Source organism: Phaeodactylum tricornutum, chromosome 1 (genome assembly GCF_000150955.2).
Source record: "Phaeodactylum tricornutum CCAP 1055/1 chromosome 1, whole genome shotgun sequence".
Lineage (NCBI taxonomy): Eukaryota > Bacillariophyta > Bacillariophyceae > Surirellales > Neidiaceae > Phaeodactylum > Phaeodactylum tricornutum.
The window spans coordinates 2343892-2366976 of record NC_011669.1 but is presented as its reverse complement, the minus strand read 5'-3'; the positions used below and the strand labels follow the sequence as shown (position 1 = coordinate 2366976).

The following is a 23085-nucleotide window of genomic DNA, read 5'->3' as shown; positions in this document are numbered from 1 at the left end:
ATCTCTTCCCAGTTTACACACCATGGGTCTCGCGACCGGCGATCGATTGCCCATAAACACTGTTCGCTAGCGATGATCAAATGGCTTGGAATGTTTATGTGACCAATGTACACATCGTCGACGCTTTCGCCTACGGTTACAATTTTTTGCGCTTTGGCAGCTCTCTCGTCGTAGGGTAGCAGCTTGACGAGGTTCGGTTGTTTTGTTGACCGGCTTGGAAGTGCACGGCGTAGACGCTTCGGAAACATCGGAAGCACGTGCTTGTCACTAGTCATATCAGACATGTGATTCATTACGAGGACAGCACCATCTCCTACTCCGACCATCGGCTTGACAATGGCACCCACCATAGCCTTTCCAACACCCTTCAAAAATCCGACAGGTCCGTGTTTAGAGGCATATATTGGAGGCTGTTCGACGATTCCCATTGCCCCAGACCTTACGCCACGAGCGATACTCGCTCCGGCGAGGAAGAGCGAGTCTCCGAAAGTACGTTTGCGGCCACCACGGCTCATTGCATCTGTCAGCATACGTTGGTGAGCTTTTCGTTCGTCGATGAAGTCGTCGTCGGCAGCTAACCCAACAAGATTACCATTGACGACCTCTGTTACGTTCGCAGCTCCTCGAACAACTCCAACAAACACGCCTCTCGCAAGACTTTGAGTTCCGGCTTCCAAACCTTCAATGAACTGCCGGGGTCCATGGACGGCTCCATTGATTGGTTCATAGAAAAAATCTCGGACACCTGTGCCCACATTGGTAATGAAATCGGCTGGGGCTCCAAGAATTGCGAGACTACCAAGGATGCCAAAAATTTGTTTCGTCAATTGCGATGAATAGTGAGTCGCAACTACACGAAAAAGAGCTTGGGGGGCTTCAAATACGTGACCAGCCATAAATGAAGTAAATGTAAGCGGTGCATCTGCGATCGAGGCCTGAAAAAACAGGTAAGAGAAATAATAGCATTCCGGTCATACACAAGGAGTTCTTGCGCCTTACCATCCCTCTAATAAATTGGAACATCATCATAGATTCTACGGCTGGGTTCCGTTCGATCCACTCTTGACTGAAAGTCAATCCAAGTCTAACTGGATGCAAATGGAGCTGCTCGAAGTAAATTCGGCCAGAATTTGCACTTTGTATGATTTGTTCGATATCACGCGGAGCCCTCCGATCGGGAGTGGCAAATTTTTTAGCCATAGAAGTAGTCATCTTATCAATCCAGGCAGGAGCCTCTTGTGTTTCCTCCTTTTGCGCAGTCAGGGGTTCAACAAAAGTTGCTATTGTCTCTGCTGTTCTGTTAGAGAAAGCTTACGCGTTAGAATAGGCAACAGTTGTAGCCATGTAGTGAGAGAAAAAGGTAGACATACCTTCGATCGAGGAATATATCAACTTCCAAAAGACGAATAGCTGCGTACCGGAAAACAAAAGTATTGCTGAGAGGCTGCAAACGCCTCACAGCTGACACGTGAAGAAGCGGTTCGCTTTCGTGAATTCGAGGGCAAAACACCTTTTTGGAATCGGATAAGTGATAATTGACAGGGGAAGCGAATGGAATTTGTCACGTCTTCACTACTTACGAGAACGGGGTGCACAGACTTCATTACATGATTGTCTACTTGCATCGACATCAAGTGAGCCTCTATCTCGTGATACCCCTCTCTGGTTTGTGAAAATGAGAAACATATCGTTTCCAAGTTTCCTAGAAGGATTTCTCTCCCGTGCCGCTTCGGGTGTACATTGTCGATCACGCTAATTCCTTAACTCGGAACATCTACCCGAATGCTAAAGGCTACAGCATCGTCTTCGTCTACGATCTGAATTGGGCTTTCGCGTTGCGTGATATCTGAACTGATATTGATTGGAGACTTGAGGTCATCGTTTAGCAAGGTACTCAGATTGAGACATTCGTCCAAATTTTCCAAAACAGAGGAATTTCCGTAGGTCATGAACTCAATAACTTTTGTTGAATGTTCCGCTCCAATTTGACACACAATTCTGCCACCGCCAGCAACTGCAAGAATACTACTTGATCCCATTGCATTTACTTCCATCTGTGCTTTCCTACATTCTTCATGAAAGCTAGGTAGGCCCCTCCCAACGTATGTCCACTCCAGTATTTGAGGCTTTTCTGGATCGTCAAAACCAAAGCACACGACGTCGCCTGGACTCAATACCCACACAAAATCCTGTATCTTCTCCACTCCCAAGAAATTTCTGATCATGGGTCCAATTTCAGCCCCACATTCAAAGCTGTCGTGAACCAACGCACTAGGCGAACAGCCATCCACCATGAATGGATGGCCATTAGATCCGACTTTTTCTTCCTCGTCCTTTTGAAGAGGCTGTCGACACAGAATTGTATAAAGTGAAGTATTTCGTAGCAAATAAAGCGGATTGGACTTTTCATTTGCCGACCAGATGACCACCACGACAGCCGACGATTGGTCTTTGGTCGCTAGTCGAACCTCCGCTTGAATAACCATCGGTGACCTCGATAAAGTATTGTCGGTAGGCAAGCGCATCGCAGTAATCCCAACTCTGTCCAACCGTAACTTTCCATTTGTCCAGCATTTTCCAAAAGCGCGGCTGTCGCGTTCTTGAATCGAAGGAGCCCCCAATCGCACCTTCGGTTCCAATATTCCCTGTTCCCAGTGAAAAGGAACCGATGATTGCGATGGTATTAATGTTTCCGCCCCTAAACATCCATCCTGTGCAAAAACGAGCTCTCGATGAAGGAGATTCACAATTTGGTACCGGGGTAAAAGAGAAATAAGCTTTGTCCGACCAAAGGCCCCGGGACAAATTGTCACATTAATTGCAAGTTCAAAGCGTTTGATTCCATTCAGTTCATCAACGGAAAACGCTGTTTTCGGCATGACGTTCGAAACGTCCATAGGGGACACCCATTTCGAACGGACAGTCTGAGATTTTCTGAAGCGTTTGCCGTTACCGGCGCCCGTCTCAATCGCAAGAGCAAGCTTTTCGCGTCTAGAAAAGTACATAGTCATACCACTCATTCCAATTGACCATTGATGACCAGGAGTCGTCATATCACCTTTCATATCCGGATTATTAGCATCGTGGGGTAAGATATGAGAACGTCGAGAAACTTCGGCGTTGGGCGCTGACCCGAGTAAGTCCACGAAAGCATCCGTAAAGCGACAGCCAAAGCCAGTCTTGTCGACCACCAAATACTGAGCGTAGACACGAAGAATTGGAGTGTGTGCACATTCAATGCTGAGAACAACAAGCAATGGGTCCCCTGATTGCCCCATCCTCTCAAATTTGACAACCCATTTGAACTCGTCCGGAAAATCGCCTTCCTTTTTGGAAAGAAACTGACAATCCTCCTCTAATGCAGATGGACGCCATGTAGTCGAGTTTGCCTTCCGGTTCACGATGCGGAACCAAGAAGACCATCGATATCCCGGTAGACGAAGTGAAATGTGAGGATTCAGCCAAGGACTAACGGCCGTACAAGCTTTTTCTTCGCCGGTTCGTATGCTCAATGTCTCCGTCTTCGCAATTTTGATTTCGTCCCCTCCAACCGCTGGTCGCGAATCATGCGGCCGACGGTCCCCGGAGGTAATTACTTCTCCCAGTTGGCATTCGAGCTGACAAGGGAGTAGGTTCACGATACGCACAACGGGCTCCACAATTATGTCAACCATTCCACGCTCACATTTGATCTCTAGCATGAAGTGCAAAGTCGTCCTAGATACATCTTCGAGATGCATGAAAGTCCGTACAAACCGTGATGCAGTATAGCTCGACGGAAGTATCATCATACGACCAGTCATTGTGGTGTCCTCTAGAGAGACAGTCTCATGGCTTCGTCTGACACGCGCTAGTCGGAGGTAAACTGCAGTGGCGAAGAGTACCGGCACACATTGCCACTCTCCGGGTTGAGCTATACCCACAAAGGTATCCGAATCCCATGAAGGACTGTAAACGAAAAGACCCAACGGCCCTGCCGTCGAATTTTTTAAACGTACATGGCTTCGTACGGTGATGGAATAATTTCCGTTGTCGTCTTCGGAGGTCTCCCACACAATCTTGAAAATTTGGTTCGGATCTTTGAGCCTTAAGGGCCGTTCAATACGAGTTCGTGTCCACCGCCTTCGTCGACAGGAATCCCCTCGTTGGTAATGCCTACTGAATCTTCCGAACCCCACAAAGTCTTCCTGGTATTCCCAGCCATCTGCGTCCGTACTTTCACAAAGAGCACCACTTATGTCAACATTCCAGTCGTCGACCCAAATCCAGTTGCGATCCGGAAGCATTACACGGTCGCGTGCCATCCTAAGCGTGCACGTCGTATCCGTCCACTCCGGAGTATCGTTCTTCAGATATGGCCGAAGCCAATTGCTCTTAACTGCTTTTTGAGAGTTGCAATCAGGAAAGAGAGGAGCCAGATTGCCACCAGTAGCGTCCTCACTTTCATCTTTTGGTCTGAATGTCGTTACATCTATATTCAAACTATTTTCGGGTGACCATATACTGGACGACAGAAGATCGTGTCCTTTATTGAGACTAAATACATCTGCAACGCTTGAACGTAGTCTTTGGATATGCATGCACAATTCTACTACAGGCTCGGCACCGTAGTGTGGTCGCGGAGACGCAGAAGCTTCCGACAACGCACTATCAGAACTTTTACTTCCACCGTTAGATTCGACATATCCAGGATAATCAACGGAGGCAGGGAACGGCTTTAGAATACACAGGCGTTTATGCGCGCTGACGGATGGTCCGACTCGAAGTTCAGAAATTGGTTGTCGTGGTCCGATTTTGCTAAATGCGCTTTCTGGTACAATGAGACTAAGTGATAATTCACCCGCTATGTCTTCCTTTGTGATGCTTCCCAATCCATTTAAAATACTTTCTGAACCGGCCGGTACTAGACCAGATTCGATATTCAATGCCGAAGAAGTGGGAAGAACACAGACGTCGAAGCCGCAAAGATTCTTCAAATTCACCGACCGAGCCTCGGAGGCTCGTCGAAGGCCTACGGTCGAAAGCACAGACGGAGATAGGACCTCGCCGTTGCTGTACCCAGCACTTAATGTATCGCGCCGGATGTCGAACTTCATCTCGGAGAAGTCTCGGAAAAGCTTTCCTGTCAAGTTAAGCTGAATCTGCTGTTCCGTATTGAGGCGCAAAAGCTAGAGTTTTTGGAAAGAAATGTGAGACATATGCGCCTGCTCAAGCAGATCCAGATGCTGGAACTCAGTCGGTAGACCTTACCAATTCGTTCGGCATCTGGTCGATCGTCAGACGAAAGAGAAACGGCTCAATAGCATGCTCCCAATCTGCGGCTTCCGAATTGAAAAACTTTACAGAAACTTCCGCACAGCAGTCGCCAGACAATGCCGACAAACATCCTTCAAGATGACCTTTGATCTCTTGTAAGTTGATATCCAAAAACTCTGGAGCACCAGAATGGGATTTGTAGGCTCTCAGAAGAACGAACGAGAACGTTTGTACGTCCAGACGAACTCTGGTGGCAATACCTGTGCCTTTCCTTTGATAACGAACTACTGATGAAAACGGGCGAGCTCGAGGTCCGTTACGTTGCTCTTGTAACTCAGTATTCACACCGTGAGACAGATCAACAACTCGAAGTCGGTCAAACATCTTACTGAAAATACTCAACATGATCATCAGATCGTTGGGCGTGAGACAACACTTCATTACATCGCAGTCAAAAGAAATTTCTTGGGAGACAATGCAACCCAAGCACTCAGTACTGTACACAATTCGAAACTCTACACCCGTAGGACCGATCATCGGGGGTACTTGAGAGGGAGAAACTCTCTCGAATTCCGTGTTGACAAGAGAGGAAAGGTTGTCGATGCTGACGTGAAGTGTTTTCGTTCCTGTCGTGTCTGGGTTCTCAATGCTTTGGAACATTATTAGCGTATTCGACAAGACCTGAATAACGGCGAATGAAGTACTTTTGTTCTGTCTCGGTTTAGTTTTTCTTGTTGCTTCAGTGGGACACCCAGCTAAAATGGTACTCTCTTTTAGAGTAACCCGAAAAAGAATGCTGGAGTCAATTGAAGATCTCAAAGCGGGCGGATCGAGCGCAGTATGTACGGTCATCGCTTCTGAAAACGTCGGTGAAGCGGCACGTTCGAGAGAGACTCCAGTCTGAAAGGTCGCGTCATTCCGACCTAAGGACAAGGTTGCGATGAGATTAAAGACTTTCCAGAGGTCAATGTATAAAGTGAATACTTACCTGAGCGGTCACGACGACGTGCCTGACGACCTTCTTCATGTACCTTACGTTCCATTTCTCTAGTTAACAATTGTGTAACTTCAGCAATCTTTTTAATTGCTTTTGCGCAATCTTTCAGCGTCGTTGGGGTCACTCTGAGTACTGTCGAGGCAATATCAACCTCGACCTCGTCGAGATGAGTAATGCCGTCGTGAAAATGTGAAGCGGTCAGGACAGCTCCTCCACCCAAGCTCTTGTTTGGACTAAAGCAACGAGAAAGTATTGTGTACTGCGTCTCACTTACTTCACGGCGTACACTCATTGGATTGTACGAAGACCCGTCCGCGAGTCGAACAATGCCCGCGTCAGAGACAGAAAAACTGGTCTTAGTTTGTTGACTCAGACGTAATCGCTTGATGTCTATTCCAATCACTTCGACCACGTATGCACGAGTGGATGGGGATGATTTATGAAAAGAGTCAAGCGGCGCTAGACTTCTATCATCGTCCACCAAAAGCTGCGTTTTGGAATGACCTTCCAAAGCAATCTCCAATTTCTTTATTCGAAGGGACATGATCACAGGTACCGATACTGGGTGAATACTATCAAGAGGAAAACGAGCTTCGGGCGCAGATTCAACTGTTCTGTGACTTCCATGGGAGGTAGACTGCTCAACGCTACCTATAGACACGCGTGCACGGACGCGACGTATTCCCTTTGAATACCATCTTCCGAATGCTCTGGCTAGGACTTCAGCGTCTACTAGGTTTAAGCGAACCGGACCAATCTCTACCATCACCCTTCGAACAGGGCTCCCTACCTCAAACCCGTCCGTCAGCCAGCTTGTTCCAAAGTCGTCCTGTTGAATCATAGAGCTGATAGTGTTCAAAGTGATGCTAAAAGGCTGTACAACTGAAGTCTCACTTCGCCCTACCCCTGTTTCCATCAAATGCGAAAGCAAGTGAACCTGCGCATTTTCTGGAAGAGACGGTAGCGTGCGACCGCGCAAGAACTTCACCCGAATGTCACTAACTTGAGCTTGCAAATGGACCTCAGATTCCCCTACACCCTTTACGCTCGAAAACTTGAGCAGTCCAGAGTCCAAAAACAAGGCACCTTGACTATCATTGGAAATCATGGGAAGCCAGACTTTTGGAGCTGAAATATTGATGTGCAAAGCCATGGAAGCAGGTGAAAGAAGAGCCAGTTGAGCTTTTCGCGCCAGAGGTGTAGCTGCATTCCGGATATGCTGTGATAAGTTTGACTGGAGCTCCAGGGATTCACTGGGGGAAAACTCCGATAAGTCTGACAGTAATGTTGTGGTCCAAACAAGCGTAGCCGGATGAGCGGACATGCTCAAAAAATGTTTTCCATGGACCTTTGCGGCAGCAATGCGGCAAACGGTACCTTCCGGTGGAAGTTCAAGATATCTAGAGGGTGTTTCAAGGTCTGGAGCTCCAGTTTCGGCTCCTCGCTTTCTCCACAGTCGAAGCGACGTTCCGCGGCGGGGGGAGCCTCCTGACTCGATCAATTCGTGCTCTTCAGAAATAGCATTGCCCTCAGCTGCTCGAACGAACAAAATTTCACTCCCACCATGAAAGACATCGAATTGACTGACATCAAAGAGCAAATCACGCTTGCCGAGTCCAAAAGAGCGGGCAGCACCGCTTGCTCTTGTGACACAAGTGGCCACAGGGATATCTCCTTCGGTATTCAAAAGAACCACATTCACTATGGCATCGTGAAGTTTGCAGTCAACAAACCAAGCTTTTTTGCCCAATCTCATGGTCATGGCTTCGAACAGCGACACCGTCTGCGACGTGGCAAGACAATCCTCGGGGCGCCGTGCCACCGACGTTTCCATTCGAGGCGTTTTGGGCACTTCTAGTTCTCTGGGTTGACCATACATTAAAGGAGCTTCGAACTCAGAATCTGTCAAGCGATGGAACGTCTTTGAGCGGCTCGACCCTCGAAGCATACGAAAGTGACCCATCTTTCGTCTTGTATCTCTAGGTATTTGGTCCGTTGGTTGGCGTGGATCAGAAATAGGCGGTAGTTTGGATGTACCCTTATCACGCTTTTGCAACCTGTACGCGCTCCGTAGCGCAATGAGGTGAAATGCCGTCAAGGACTCAATCGGCAAAAGGTCTTCCAGCGCTAAAAGTTCGGAGCTTTCCGGCATTGAAAGTCCTGCGTGGTAAGCGTTGTTGTCCGACTTGGAAACGTTCTTCTTGATAACCAATTCAATATATCGCGGACGGCTCTTGATGATGCGCAACACATCTTCCCATGGACGCGAGTTCGGTCGCGAGGTGACGCACGCAATCGAGTACTTCCACCAAGCCTTCGGATTCTGTAATGGACTCACGGTTGGTCGTTGCCGTAGCATGGTATCGAATCGCTGCTGCGATTTAATGGCCATCTTGAGCCTTTGGTACTGTAGAAACTGGTGGGGCCGCACGTTAAAGGTGAACTCAAACGGTAAAACGTCAAAAGAACAGGAAATGGGACCCGGCAAGGAACGATCGCTCGTACGTCCTCTCATTTCAACCTCGAGGGACTCACAAATATACTGATGGGGTTTTGACTCGTCCATGTCCAACGGTACTGGTTCCGACAAACTCTGACGAATTTTTTTACCCGGCTCTGGTTGGCGAAACAAGGCCTTCATGGCACTCGAGATACGCGATTGCACTTGTTCCGGGGATATTTTGCGTAAATTTCCACGCAACATATCTGTTTCGGCCAACAACAAAGGGGGTTCATCGTCCCAGTACAGTGATATCTTGTTAAAGAATCCGATCTTGTTGTTCTTGACGGCGTACATATTGGGACCAAGGTTTCCTTTCGACGAAGACATGGCCGAACCGTCCGCTTCTGATATCTCGTGGCTTCCTACTTCCCACTGCCCATTCGCGGTCCGTACCACCAAATTTTCAAGCGTGAAGCCTAAAGCAAAGGCTCGTTCTTCGGGTTGCTTTTGGACGAAGGATGGCTCGGCGGTCGCCGGTCGGGAGTGCTGCTGGTATACCGTGTCTAACCCATGCGCCGAGACTTCGCAACGAATGTGCACATCTTGCAAAGTCGCCTCAACATTCCGAAAGACCTTTTCGCGCAGTTTAACCTTCCAGTCGCGTGGCACCTCGGGGAGATCGTCCACCGAGAAGGAATCTGCCGGCGCCCTGTCATCGTCGTCGCTGAAAAAGGAACTGTCGGTTGTCTCACTCATACAGTCGTGTACCAAACTGTCCAAAGCCTCTTCCGCGTCAGCGCTGTTGGCGTTCCCTGACTGTGCTTGCCGATTCGCGCTGGATTGTCGTTTCCTCCTTCGTCGGGAAGACTTTTTCCAATCTCGCTCGATTTCCCGTACTGCCCGGGTAATCCGTTTCATGGGTGGACCTTCATCCGGTATTTGTCCATTCCAAAAATTTCGTTCCAACCGTGCCAGGACGAGTCGCTTGGCGCGGGTCCGGAGGGTACACCGGGGATCGTCCAAGGCTGTACTACTACTAGAAGTAGTATTACTATTGCTACTACCGCTACCCCGCCCGGTACCTCCGTAGCGTTGGTGTGCCGTGGCGGCCGTGAGTGGGACGCACACCAGATGTACGCCCTTGATTTCTAGAGTAGTCGGTTCGGTCTCGAGTGCGTTCCAGGGCACATGGATCTGGATCGTTTCGGCGGCGCAGCTGAGCACCCCAAAACCGGACAGTCCCACGGCACCGAGTACGTGCGAGGCAATGAGATCACCGTCGAGCTGTACCTTTTCGAGTTTGATTTGTCCCTTGAGTGCGGCAATTTTGAGATTGTCTCGGGACATGTTGAGAATGTATTCGCCCAAGACTTCCTCCATGGCTGAGTGGTGTATATGACACAGTGTGGAGAGAGTCGGGGGTTGTGAGAAGCTATTTGTGTGTGTGTGTATGTACGGGGAAACAGACAACACCTAGAATGCTTGGCCACGGAACCAAGTAGGGAAAAATGGACGTCTCCTCCATTTTTGTCGGCTCTTGTTCGGCAAGGTGTCACACGATGTCACGTTGGACCGCACAGTACAACTCAGCTCAGCACTGTTCGGCACGTTGTAGCACATCGCAACGTAATACAGTACGGTACGTACCCGCAATGATGAACTGTTTCGCCATGGTAGGAACACACGTTCCAAATTCTGGCGTTCGGAGCGTCTACGGGACCGTGCGCGTGCTACAACAGCACTGGAAGACTGTGGATGGCGGTTGGCTTTGGTTGTGGGGTCATACAAAAAAAGGTCGGGGTCCAACGATTGGGACCACGCGCACCAGACCACAGAGCGATCGCCGAAACGAGTGCCGAGAGAGAGAGTGGAACGATTGTCCGTGACGTTGGATACGGCAAGGTGGTTAGGTAGGTAGATAATTGGGTTGGTGGGTTGGTAGGTACTTAGAAAGGCAGACAGGCAGGTAGGTAGTTAGTTTGATTAGGTGTAATCAGGCAAGGAAATGATCCCAATGCGTCTTGGGTACCTGTAGATTCCGATTTCGGTCGGTATCGGGGTCGCCATGGTCGACGTCTTCCCGAACCCTGCTTTTTGTATTTTCCAAAAGAAAAAGGGTTTCGTTGCGACGAGAGTTCCGGGTTGTTGGCAAGGCCACCCTTCGGTTCCAACTCTAACAAGGGCAGGGGTTTCCCGGGACCCGGGACGTAGACCAGTCCCGCCGTACGGCGTCCCACGGGTTTGCGAGGCGTTCCCGTCCACATTCCCGTTGGGCAAACGCCGGACGGTGTGGGGACCGTGTCGGTACGTCCCCGTAGGCGAGTGACTCTGTGTGTGTGTATGCGTCGGTCGGACTAGACCACGACTATAGCCCCAACGGGATTCTTACTTTGGTAGGGCGGGACATAACAACGAACTGGAACTATGAGTATAAACGGTACCGTTGATTTATTCATGAAAAATGAGGTTTTGGGCTTGTCCGTCGGTTTTCGCAAAAGCAGAAAGGGAGCAAAATGCTGGGGTACGTAAAGGCTCCCCCAAGAGTTCGAATTCTGCGCGAGGCGTGGTGGTTCCGATCTCTGCCGTATTCGAGAGGAGGAGCTTACCGAATCGGTAGGATCCTACCGTATCGATCGTCGTTTCCTCTACATGCCGTCCCGTGCATGGTTGGGTTTGGGTGTGGCTGTAGGAATGTGGATTGTCGTCGTGGATGTTGCAATGGGACAATGTGGGGCCGTACAGCCTTTGGTCGGCACGGTTCGAACGTTGGCACGCGTGGACGTGATTTGGAAACCAAGTGTACCCAGCGGTTTGTATCATTCCCGCCCGTCGAGCTGGACTGCCGTAAGTAATCCTATCACGGTTACGAATCGTGTATGTGTTTCGTTTGTGCTGGGGAGAGTGTCGTATTGGGTAGAAAAGTAGTATTCGGTAGGTAGTGAAGGAGATCCCTTTGTCAGTTTTGAGCGCGGAGGAGACCCCAATCGTGTCCGGGCGTCTCGGGGTTCCCCAAACACACTGGGCGTTTGGCGTGTTTTCCGAACTACCTAGCCAGGAGGGTCTCGCGGAGGGGGTGTGCCGGTGGAACGAACACGCTCGCACGGGAATTTTACGGGACGCTCGACCACTCTTTCTCTCACTGGCACACTCCTCCCCACACCGCCGTGTATACATACTTACACAGGTACACACATATACACACAATTCCTTTCTTGGCCCGTGTGTTCCCTTGGCATATTCATCGTGTTCCTCCCCCCACCATCGGACCCATCTCGTGTGTGTACCGTGTGCGAAGGTCCGAGTTTGAGTTTGCGAACGCCCAGGTCCTCCCATTGACTGTGAATTGCGTTTGGAGAGTCCAGCCCAACACACACACACACGGTGTCTTGGTGTTATTCACCAATCACACCAATCACTGTCCGTCAAATCAAGTTACTAGTGAAACGGGCGGAGACCCTCGTTGGTTGTCTAGGTTTCGTCGTTGGATTTCGTCGGAGAGGAAGAGTCAACTCATTGTTGCGTTGCATTTGTCACTGAATCGTCGGCACGGTGGTCGCTGGTGTTTTCGTTGTCCACAATAGTCTCGCAGTGAGTTGTCGTTGTCGTCGTCATCGCACTTTTGCGAATACCAACACGGCCAACGTAACCCGATTTGGTTCGTCCCACCGGTATGAACCATTGCCATTCGGCGCAACAACAGCAACAACAACCTCCCCCCGATACGGCAACAACATCAGCAGTAGCCGGACGTTACCGGTACAGCAACAACAGCCCATCCCCCCACGAAGGCCCGCCTTGGTCCGGCATTATGCCCAGCAGCATTCACACGCTCGGTAACCACAACGCCTACTACCCCCAACAACAACAACAACAATCAGCTTCACTGCAACCAGCACAAGCACAAATACCGACACATCCAGCATCCCAATTCGTACCACCGCAGTCGCACCAACAGCCCGTGAACTTTCACCCCCGTGACATGCCGTCGGCATCGGCGGCTCGTCATCCCGCCGATGCGGCGGGGTATCCCTCCCGGCGGGTTACCATTGGCGGAACCCAACATCCCTCGACCCTTCCCGCACCGCCCCTACACAACGATGCCGCTGGAGTCATGGATCGGCGTGGATCCATGGCATCCATGAATTTCAACATGGACGATTTCTTCAACCGTAGACCCTCCATGGGCATGGACTCGGGAGGGAATATGGATCTGCTCTTTGGGGCCGCTGCCCGACGAGGATCCATGGATTCCACTTCCGCGGCACTCGATGCCGCCATACTCGATCTGCAGCGCCGACGATTCTCAGTGGCTGCCATGGAAACCGACAACAACAACGCCATGTCCTCCTTTCAACAACAACAACCACACGCGGCGGGTCCACCCAACGGCAACGCCAATAACCACAACCACAACAACAACGTCAACAACGCCAACCACATGAGTAGTATTTCCGCACGTCAACACCAACTCCAACAACAACAACGGGAACTCGAACAACGCCAAAAGGAACTAGAACTACAACGACAGCAGTTGATTGCCTCGATGCAGGAACGCAACATGCCCATGTCTCATCGAGGATCTTACGGATTTGGTGCCGGAGGCGGTCCGCCTCCCGGGCATCACTACGGACACGGTACCGGCAGTCTCGGACTCGGGTCGGTAGGATCGCACGGCTCGCACGGATCACACCCGCAACACCCGCACAACATGGCTCCCCACACGCACCGCGGATCCACCGCCCCGCACCTTGGACTTTCCCTCAACAGCACCGGATCCGGACCCGCCACCACACCACCCGCATCCAACTCATCACAGCAGTGGTGGATCTGTCAAGTCTGCAATTCGAAAGCCTTTGCTTCGCACGAAGAAGCCATGACGCACGAACGCGTCTGCTCCGGCGCCAACGGTCCACACAACAACGGAATGATGGCCCCGCACCCGACCGCCTCCGGGATGCCGTTGCCGCACCACGGCTACGGTGCCCACAACAACCCCCTCTCCAATCAAGCCTTTTTCGACCACTCCCAACGATCCGCCATGAATGACAGTCTCCACGGGGGACGCAACTTTTCTCTCGGCATGGATTCTTCCGCGGGGGCATCCTACAATAACCCAGCCATGTCCAACGGACCCTTTGCCCTCATGGAGAAACCCATGCCCCTCGCGATGGAAAGTGACAAAGACTGGTTGACCCCCCTGCACTGTTTTGTCCGTCGACAGTGCGTTGAGGTCTTCACCGCCACTCAAGACGATGTTTCCACCCCCAGCAAGGGCAAACGCAAACCCATACACGTCGGTCAAGTTGGAATCCGCTGTCCCCACTGCCACGTACAAGACTCCTCCAAGGCACGCGAACGCGGTTCCGTCTACTATCCCACATCCATTTCCAGTATCTATAACGCCACCATGAATCTCCTCCAACGCCACTTGCACAATTGCAGTTGCGTCCCGGACGACATTATGCGACGATACGAAACACTCAAGGCCGATGACGCCCGCAGCGGTACTTCCAAACGCTACTGGGTCGAGTCCTCGCTAAGCTTGGGACTGGTCGATACCGCTAACGGAATTCGCTTCTCGGCCCTTCAACCACCGCCGCTCCCCTCGCTCACCAGTTCCCAGGAACGATCCGGATTTCACGCCGCCCGTCGCAATTCCAACGAGTTCTTTTCCACCCATTCCAACGCCATGACGGAATTGAGCGAAAAATCGAATCGCGCCAACAAAGACGGCGACGACGAACATGGGGACGACGCTATCGACCCGCACTCTGGGCCTGGTGACCGGGATCCCAATTTCAGTAAGGCCGAGCAAGACATGGCCGATTCGGCACCACTGGTGACTGTCGAGGATAAACCTTACTCGACTTCGTTCTCCTACCATTTGCTGTCCCAAATGCAGCCATGTCTCTTTACTGAAGCCGATCGCTTGGGCAAACGCAAGGGCCTTCCCCCCGGCTTTCCAGGATTGGCCTGCCGGCACTGTTTCGGTGGGTACGGTTCGGGCCGTTTCTTCCCTTCCTCTATCAAGACGCTGTCGGATACGAGCAAAACGCTCAACGTTTTGCACAACCACATGATGCGCTGTCGGAAGTGTCCCCCCGAAGTCCGCGAAAACCTGGAACGCTTGCGTGGGGCCCACGACGACGAACGCGCCAAAATGAAATTTGGATCGCAAAAGGCCTTTTTCGCGCGAATATGGGAACGGCTACACGGTAAACATTCCAGCGGAACGACGGCCGCGTTCAAACGCAAAGCACGGTCCAATAACGTCATTGACCGCGACGGTGCGATGCCTGGGAATCATATGGGAGGCATGGGTCCGCCACCCGGTATGGGTGGAGGGATGAGTGGTGGCATGGACCACGGCTACGGGACTTCGCCCCACATGGGCATGATGCGGGCTCCACACGCCTCCGCGGCGTACCGGCAAATGCCAATCCCAATGGGAGGTAACAGTGGCTTGGAAGCCCTGGCCCAAGCATCCGATCCCAAGCGTGCCAAGCTGCACTAAAATTACAACCAAACCATCACCAACAACCCAGACTTTATGGTTTGAATGGACAATGATTTGGTCAGTCTTTGCGAGGGAATCCGAATCGAATTCGTGCTACTTTCGTGTGTTTTTAGGATGACGTTTGGTCGAGAGGTGCAGGGGTCTGTGTTTGTGTCTGTCGGAAGGTGAAGAAAAATAGGGGAAATGGCGCCCACCTGATTTAAACGTCACGAGTGTCGTTCTATATTTAACAGTAAGCAATTGTTACATCTGAATGCACAGAATAAGTATCTATCGTTAGAGTAGTTCGTTGCCTAGCGCAACTCGTTGCAAGCGGGTATGGTTTAAAGCTCCGGTTTTTCCTCCTTGTCGGTTTGGGCCAAAACGAACGTTTCTTTCGCCGCGGCTGTCATGTAGCTACCTCCATCCAAATGTCCCGTAAAGAACATTCCGGCATGATCGTCAAGAAGATAGCAACCAAAGCGTGCGTGACCCTGCCGCATTCCCAGCCGCTCGACGGTTCGTTTTAGTACCGGACTCAATTTGTCTTCTACGAATCCCCCCCGAGCCACCATCTGGTACGGCTCGTGAAAGATAAAATCGCGATAATGGGCCGTATCGACTACGTGGATATTGTCATACCAAAATAGCGTTGGTGTCAGACTCATTTGGTGCTTCCCCGGTGTGGGTAACGAGGTTAATGTTTGTCGATGCTCAACTTCCAGTATGGCCTGGGCACTGGCGCGGTACGTCTCGGTGAGCGCCAGGATATTGTCGCGAAGCTTGTCCGTGGCGAAATCCATGAGTTCGGTCGAGCGGCTGTTGGGACCGTATTCGGCCGCATCCACCAGCAGCTCAGGCGGGCGTTCAATGCAAGCATTGAGTTCGTCCAAATAGGCTCGTCCGTATTTGCCAAGAAATATATCCCGGTACAACAGATTGCTACGCATGCTCATCCCAACGTACTTGATGCGTGGATGATGCCACATGGCGTTGAGCACGTGCGTCATAGGCGTCGGACGCATAAAAGTTCGGTCGTGCTGAATCACGCAGACAAAGGGAGTAGTTACACATTCGCGGAGGGCGTGACGCAAGGCGAAACCATAGCCGTGTCGGGAGTCCAACTCTTCGACTGTACAGTTTTGAAATACTGTGTCGACGGGAGCAGCCGCGCACTTTTCCTTCAAAGCATTTTTAAACGCTTGATAATTCTCGGCCTGATTTTGATTGACAATGCCGTTGCGCATGGCCTGTTTCGGATTGGTGTGTTTCTTGGTGACTTTTGCATCGGCCGCGTCCTGGCGATACCCGTCGCAAACAATGACTTTGCGACATCGGTAGGCAAAGTCCGTTCCCGCTCGCACAAAGGTTTCCATGGTGCGTTCCAACAGTTCGGTAGAGGGGTGACTTTTAATGGGAGATGTAGTAATAACGATCGTCAAAACCTCCTCCAGGGATGGCATCGGAGGTTTGGGTATCCGATCTTGCGGTGACGGAATATAGCCAAATAGGTCATCGTCCGCAATGTGAGAAGCCTCGTTCCGCGATTCTGGCAGAGTGTACAGCTTGACGACCAAAACGAGATCGGTAGTGGTTTCCGAAGCCATCATCTGGCTGCGCCAGTTCCAGAGAAAGTCTTTTCGTTTGATCAGCAGCGATCGGGCGGGCATGTCAATATCGGTCGAATGTCGATTCGACTCGAGTTCCCAACAGTTGGCTTGACGCCGTCGTGGCTTGTTGACGTGCTGAACAGCTGATTGGAGCAAGGGAATTTGAGCTACAAAGTAGGAGCCACTGTCCTGATCCACATCGAGGGCGGGAAGCTGAACGGATTCAAACGTGGTGACGGTATGGTTCGAAGCGTACTCACCCGAGCGTTTCATTTTCCGAATACTAAATTCCTCTACGGCTGCATGCGTCGGTCTGAGACCGGTGGCCGACTCGAGAAAGTCCCGGAGTCTCAACAAGCTTTCGGGAGGAAGCTCGTCGAGATCGTGTGGATTTGTCTCGACATCCGAAAGGTGATAGCGCTGAACGCGGCGGCGTTGATCAAAGCCTTCCCAAACGAATTCACGAGTTTGAATGTCCTTGACAAGCACTTGCTGTGTTACTTGGTCAACAAAGCATCGGTGAAAGGACAGGCCTTGAGGAAGGGGGAACTCTGGATTGGAAACGGATATGGTCGACTGGTCGGCTTGGCCTAGGTCTTTGGCAACCGGAGAAGTCAGCGACAAAGCATGCCATTCGTGCATATTTTGTGACGCTCCGCCTCCTCAACTGATGGGTGAGAGGAATGGAGAGGCAGTTTCTGGATGTGGTAATGGTAAACAGTTCTGTCTCTCTCTCTTCCGATGGAGAGTTTGTAGAAAATGTTTTACGTTTTTACAGTTACTGACGAAAGAGTAGCAATATTATTGGGGTCTCTTTGGTAGGTCGTCGTGTACATTGGAATGTGTCGTGTGGGTGTGCCCAGGGAATGGCCGAGGGGGGAATTTCCATCCGTCACCTCACGGAGTCTCGTTGGGCCGGGATATTAGCATCTCACAATCACTTCGAATCCCAATTGAATTTCAAAAACATACTTTTCTTGGAATCGTCCCAAATCTGTACTCGAGTCGAGGACGAGTACGTACTTTTTCTTCTTCCGCGAAGGGATTCGTGTCGTGCCCTTGACGTTTCCATCGCTCAACCCTTTGATTCTAGCCTGGGAGTCGTCGGAGGGCAATTTGCTGTTACCCACCTCCACCTACTCGTGTCTTGTAGCCCTTATTTTCTGACTGCGAACAGGGTTACTCTAGGACTCCAGGTATCACCGAGTCGCGTCTTCGACAGAGAGTTCCCAATCGTTGCGGGGCTCCCAGCCATGGCCAATTCCTTCTTTTGCCAGTGAATCCATGGCGACAGAGTCAAGACAACTACCGTTACATTACCTATTGACAGGCTGCCATCATGGACTCGGACGACGAGCTGGAATGGTCCATTCACGACCTGGTACACGCTCCCGAGCCACCGTCGGGCGCACGACACCAGTCCCACTTGCAACCATCCAATCCACACGCGAGTCGTCGGCACCTGCCGTTTCGATCGCAGTCGCAGTATATGAACGCGAGTTCGTCACCAAGATCACGTTCACGAAGCCACGACGATTCAGCGGCTCCCTGGAACTCCAACGGTGGACAGAACATTGCTTCCGGCATTCGGCCCCGTCTGTGGAGTCAAAACAGTTCGAGTTCGACTCTGTCCTTGCCCATGTTAAATGCCTTGCCGCACTCCAAATCCGATTCCAATTCTCCTAACGAGAGCAAAGATGCCTCGTTCCGCAGAGTCGCCTTTGCGAAAGATTCCAATCGTCGACTGTACGGTTTGGAACGGAGCAGTATGAGACAGCTACCCGAAGATTTTGTCGCCAGCGAACTGGAGGATTTTTCAGAAAGGAAAGAGGAAGTAGATGCGTACGATGTCGTACGCGGCGACGTGGAATCCGATCTTCAGAAACGGAACCATCGAAGCCGCGTAGATAGCCACGGAGGTGAATCGTCAAAAGCATCGGAAGGATTTACAGCTAGTGACGCCAGCTTCAACGAAGACGACAGTGAGGCCGGCCACGACCGGGAAGATGTCAACGATTCCAACGGTAGTATCCCAATGGAGAGCCGCGTTCCGTTGGTCGTGTTCGGTTATCGACTGCCATCTTGGATGAACAAACGACCAAGTTGGAATCGGATTGCTGGCTTCATCGTTACGAGAGCGCCATGTTTTTGGTGCTACGGCTTTACACAACCAACGGACCGCGAAATCTTGGCGCGTCTCAATCTGTTAAGCTGCTTTATTGCCGTACTTCAGATGGCATCTTGTGTTTGGCTTGGTTGGGTTTCTTTGAGCGACGGCCTGGTGGATCGATCCGTCGATGTTACGGAGAATCTGGGCACGAACGAAACAATTCCCGCGGATTCGCAGCAGCGTATACAAATCATTCTCAACTTTTGGAACCTCAACGGAGCCGTTTACGGCTTGGGCATTTTGGCCTTTATCATTTTTGTATCGGCCATCATGACGGTCCGTGTCATTCAGAACGTTAACCTCATGGGCGCCATTCGCTATTTGTGGGTTCTCTTGTGGATGGCACCCTTCGAGATTCTATTCGTCATTGGTCTGTTCGACTACTTTAGGGTTACGGATGTGTGGATTAAACACTGGTGGCGGGACAAAGCCATGGCATGGTTTCGATATTTCTTTTGTAGCCCGCAAGAATCTTTCAATACCCTTTGTGCCGTGCCGCTAATGTCACTAGCCGAAGAAGTGGATTGGTGCCTCTTTCAATACAATTCCACAGCTTGTACAGGAATACGCAATAGAGCTCAGTCCAACATGGAACAGTGGATGCTTGCGTACTACTGGATCAACGCAGGTGTGGGTTTGGTTTTGATTTGTTTGGTAGGTGTCATGGATCCTGGATGCAGCGCCTACCATTTTATGTTTCCTAACCACCCGTCTTTTGTCTTCGTAGCTTTTGTTAAACATTAATACGTTGGAAGGAATAATCTCACGACCTTTAGTTCAAAAGTCCCGTGAATCTAACGTTCCTGCCTGGTTGGCCTTGCCGACGTTCGGCAGCTTCGTGATTGGTTATGTCTTTGGCTACGCCGAGTCATCCGGACTGAGTACGGAAACTCAGACACAAGCGTCTTTTCTCGGTCCTTTGTTTCTGAGTCTGGGTGGAATGTTTCTCGTGCTCGCTCTCCTCGGATGGGGAATATCCGCTTACTCTATTCTCAACACCCGCGACAAACGACGAAAGTTGATTATGATCTTTCTGTTTGTATTTATCGCTGGCGTGATTGTTGTTTTGTTAGCGACGGCATTCGCCACCAGTATTGCTTTTTCTATATCTCTGCGGGCGATTCCGATCAGCGAAAGCGAGCGTGGGCGGATTGCATGCTTTCTTGATCAGACGGAAAGCTGTACTGATTGCGATCTCGTTGATCCTAGAAAGCGATGCCCGGAATGGTCCGTTGTCGATGTAACACGCATCATCCAGAGCCAAGCAAAAAGTGCGGCGACTTTAGCGGCAATATTCATTCTCTACGCGATTTCTGCCTTGCGTTTTGGCGTTGGCCTGCGAAAGCACGTCACTATGTACCAAATAGATTATGTATAAAAGTTGGATTGGAGTAATGTTTTAAAATCTACGTTTACAGTGCTTCAATAGTCGTTATGATCAAGGCCTTTTCGTCCCGGAACTGAGTATCGTTCTCTTCCTTATCTTGATGAAGGGTCGTCAGATAACGACACAGCTTAACCTGATTGTCTCTTAAAATCTTGATGACTTCCTGTGGCTTGTTTGGATTCGCCACAAACACTTTGAAAACATGAAAGGCGTCCCACGTAATGTGCGGAGAATTATCACGTAGCAATTTCATTACCAGCATCAGGTTCTCTCGAGAGGCTACGTATTGTATCATGACGTTGTAGTTGGAGCGCGTTAAGAGTAGCGTCGACAAAATCTGCAAGGCAACTCGGCGTGTCATGTAATTGGCGGTATCAGATAAGAGCTTGGGATTAAATCGTTCGTCAAAGATCGCGACGTAGTCGCGAGTGAAAAAGTCGGCGACTAGATCGGCCATAGGTTGAGAGGCCTCGGTACCAACACGATCTCCTCCTGCCGTGAAAACTAAACGCAGACTCTCCATAGCGTCGCTAGACACTTCAAAGTTGGGTAAATGTACGTAGCTGTCCAAAAATGGGTACACATAACGCTCGGCACGTGCAGTCGTGCCGACCAGAAGCTGATAGAGCGACGGATGCCTCAGGAAGGATCGGTACATAGTACCATAATGCAAACACACATCGGAGGCACCGTGTTTCGCTACATCATGTCCGCTAACAATGATGTGCATCAGTCGATCATATTCAGCTTCCACGTATGATCGAAAGTCTTCCATAATGGGAAGATACAGAGCGGCGTCGGAACCGTCCAAACCCGATACTAGCAGATACGCAAACACGGCCGTCACGTGTTTCCGACTTTCGAAAGGTAGCGCACACATATGCTCGAGTAAATTCGGCATCAGTTCGAGCAGTGGTGTGCTCGTCAACCCTTTCAGAACAGCTGCCGCAACGGCGGGTGTACTCCAACACGATTCCTGTTGAGACGAAAGCCTCCGTTCGTCATACAGCAAGAATCGCAGACGAGCTATGCGAGCCGCCAAAAACTGCGACGGCGCCGTTAGCGTTGAGTTGCCTTCGGGCTGACGCTCGGCTGGGACAGTTGTGGCAGAGGAAGTATTTGCATTCGAATAAGCCGGTGCTCCTCCTGCCGAAATGTCAGCAAGATTTTCCTCGATGCCTTTCAATAACGATGAAACGTCCTTACATGAGTCGATGCTTTCAATACCTCCTTTGCTCTTTCCGAAGAAGAGGCCTCCTGCCAGCCACTCAAAAGGGGCCGCAATGGGTTTGCTAGTGAGGCTTTCGTTCGCCATGGTCATTCACAGTCAATCGCTAGATTGTAGACTGAGATTGTGTTGGCCTACCTATATTTGTGGGCCGCTTCCGTAGCTCTTTCCGTTTTCGTTTTGGGATCGGTTTTCTCTGTTTTGCAAACTGCGCTTACACTTAGCTTTCGATGCTAAAAATTTTCTGCTTTAGTTTTATGTTTTGTAATTTTTATCAGCGTTATGTTTCTTTTCACAGAAAACTATTCTTCTCCTAATCGTCGTAGCGAAGCATTTCTGTTGGGATATCTACTACACCTCCGCTGCGATGGATGGTCGTCCGGGACATTATACATTGCAATTTTAACAAAGTCTTATAATTGGGCAACACTAATAGGAGCAACTTACATGAACATTATCTCAGCCAACACGGTAGTGATCTGTGGGTGGTAGCCAAGGAACAAAAGCAACACAGCTGCATAGACTACGCACATTGCTCCATCGCTTAAAATTATAGGGCTAAGTGGAAGCACATCATAAAAGGACGACAGTAATCGGTCGCATCATCTCTGTGCGACATCATCGAACCTGGTGTCGTTTGGGCGGCTTGGCTGCACCTGCCCATTTACACCGGCGCTTTCATACACTTGTTCCATCACAAAACTGTACAGCCTTCACAAGGCTGACAAAATCCAGAGTCCTTCTTGCCTTTGTTGTCGTCGTGATACACAGTTGGCAAAGGTACATCGACGGCCGAATCCGGTGCCGCCTCTGCATCGAGTGGCCTCGTTTCTGTTTTTTCCGGTGTCGCAAAATCTAGCATACGAGCGGGTTCCATATCGTCGAAAGACAAGGGCGGCAACAAATTTTGCGACGAAACAACTTCGACGGGCGGCGACGAAGTCGACTCTGAGTGCTCAGTCCCATCATCATGATCCTTTTTCTTGGTACCCATATACAAGACCTTGCGAAGACTACGACTTGTGCCTTTCACAGCACTACCCAGCACACCCCGAGCTCGGAGTAGACTGGGAGTACTCACTCGGGACGCGTCATCGTCCGTTTGAGCTTTGCTTTCCTGCTTCTGGCGTTTTACAAACTTTGCCACCCGTCGTTCAGGAAGCGTCCAGCCTTTGTGATTTTTTGTGATGAGGTCGCAAATCTCTTTGACGGATGACGATTCGTTCTGCAGAATAGAATAAGTCAACATTTGAGATGCAGTAAACAATTATATCGTCGTCGAAAAGACGAAGTCGCTACGCACATTACGAAGAATGCTTGAAATCGCTGCGTTCAGCTCTTCAGTTGTCGGGGCGTGTACTTGATCGCGGCCCCTCTTCATTTCTCAATATTTCTCCAAGAAACGCCTTTCTTCAAACAAAGAACCGACCGCGATGCTCCAGACCAATGATATGTCTGTTCGGAAAATGGGGTCAATGTGCTTCTGGAGGCGAGGAAG

General features: G+C 50.6%; 6 protein-coding genes across 6 annotated transcripts; 2 read left to right on the top strand and 4 right to left on the bottom strand.

Moving 5' to 3' along the window:
- Positions 1 to 1765: 1765 nt before the first annotated feature.
- On the bottom strand, positions 1766 to 10076 carry PHATRDRAFT_43220 (predicted protein; the record flags this gene model as incomplete). Its single annotated transcript, XM_002176929.1, has 4 exons — positions 1766 to 5168; positions 5251 to 6179; positions 6245 to 6476; positions 6528 to 10076. Coding segments are annotated over 4 exons (8112 nt in total), but the record flags the coding sequence as incomplete, so codon positions are not given.
- Positions 10077 to 10255: 179 nt separating this feature from the next.
- On the top strand, positions 10256 to 15210 carry PHATRDRAFT_43219 (predicted protein; the record flags this gene model as incomplete). Its single annotated transcript, XM_002177462.1, has 7 exons — positions 10256 to 10335; positions 10436 to 10606; positions 10647 to 10662; positions 10732 to 11000; positions 11228 to 11540; positions 11632 to 11862; positions 12397 to 15210. 7 exons carry the CDS (start codon positions 10256 to 10258, stop codon positions 15208 to 15210), a joined length of 3894 nt encoding a protein of 1297 aa, XP_002177498.1.
- Positions 15211 to 15536: 326 nt separating this feature from the next.
- PHATRDRAFT_43218 (predicted protein) lies at positions 15537 to 17444 on the bottom strand (the record flags this gene model as incomplete). The annotated part of the gene is made up of 1 exon (XM_002176928.1): positions 15537 to 17444. One exon carries the CDS (start codon positions 17442 to 17444, stop codon positions 15537 to 15539), a length of 1908 nt encoding a protein of 635 aa, XP_002176964.1.
- Positions 17445 to 18129: 685 nt separating this feature from the next.
- On the top strand, positions 18130 to 19716 carry PHATRDRAFT_43217 (predicted protein; the record flags this gene model as incomplete). The annotated part of the gene is made up of 1 exon (XM_002177461.1): positions 18130 to 19716. Exon 1 carries the CDS (start codon positions 18142 to 18144, stop codon positions 19714 to 19716), a length of 1575 nt encoding a protein of 524 aa, XP_002177497.1. The 5' UTR covers positions 18130 to 18141.
- A 668-nt stretch (positions 19717 to 20384) lies between these two features.
- PHATRDRAFT_8890 (predicted protein) lies at positions 20385 to 20621 on the bottom strand (the record flags this gene model as incomplete). Its single annotated transcript, XM_002176927.1, has 1 exon — positions 20385 to 20621. The coding sequence occupies one exon, from the start codon at positions 20619 to 20621 to the stop codon at positions 20385 to 20387; it is 237 nt and encodes a 78-aa protein (XP_002176963.1).
- Positions 20622 to 22152: 1531 nt separating this feature from the next.
- On the bottom strand, positions 22153 to 22968 carry PHATRDRAFT_43215 (predicted protein; the record flags this gene model as incomplete). The annotated part of the gene is made up of 2 exons (XM_002176926.1): positions 22153 to 22812; positions 22891 to 22968. The coding sequence occupies 2 exons, from the start codon at positions 22966 to 22968 to the stop codon at positions 22282 to 22284; spliced, it is 609 nt and encodes a 202-aa protein (XP_002176962.1). The 3' UTR covers positions 22153 to 22281.
- Positions 22969 to 23085: the final 117 nt, after the last annotated feature.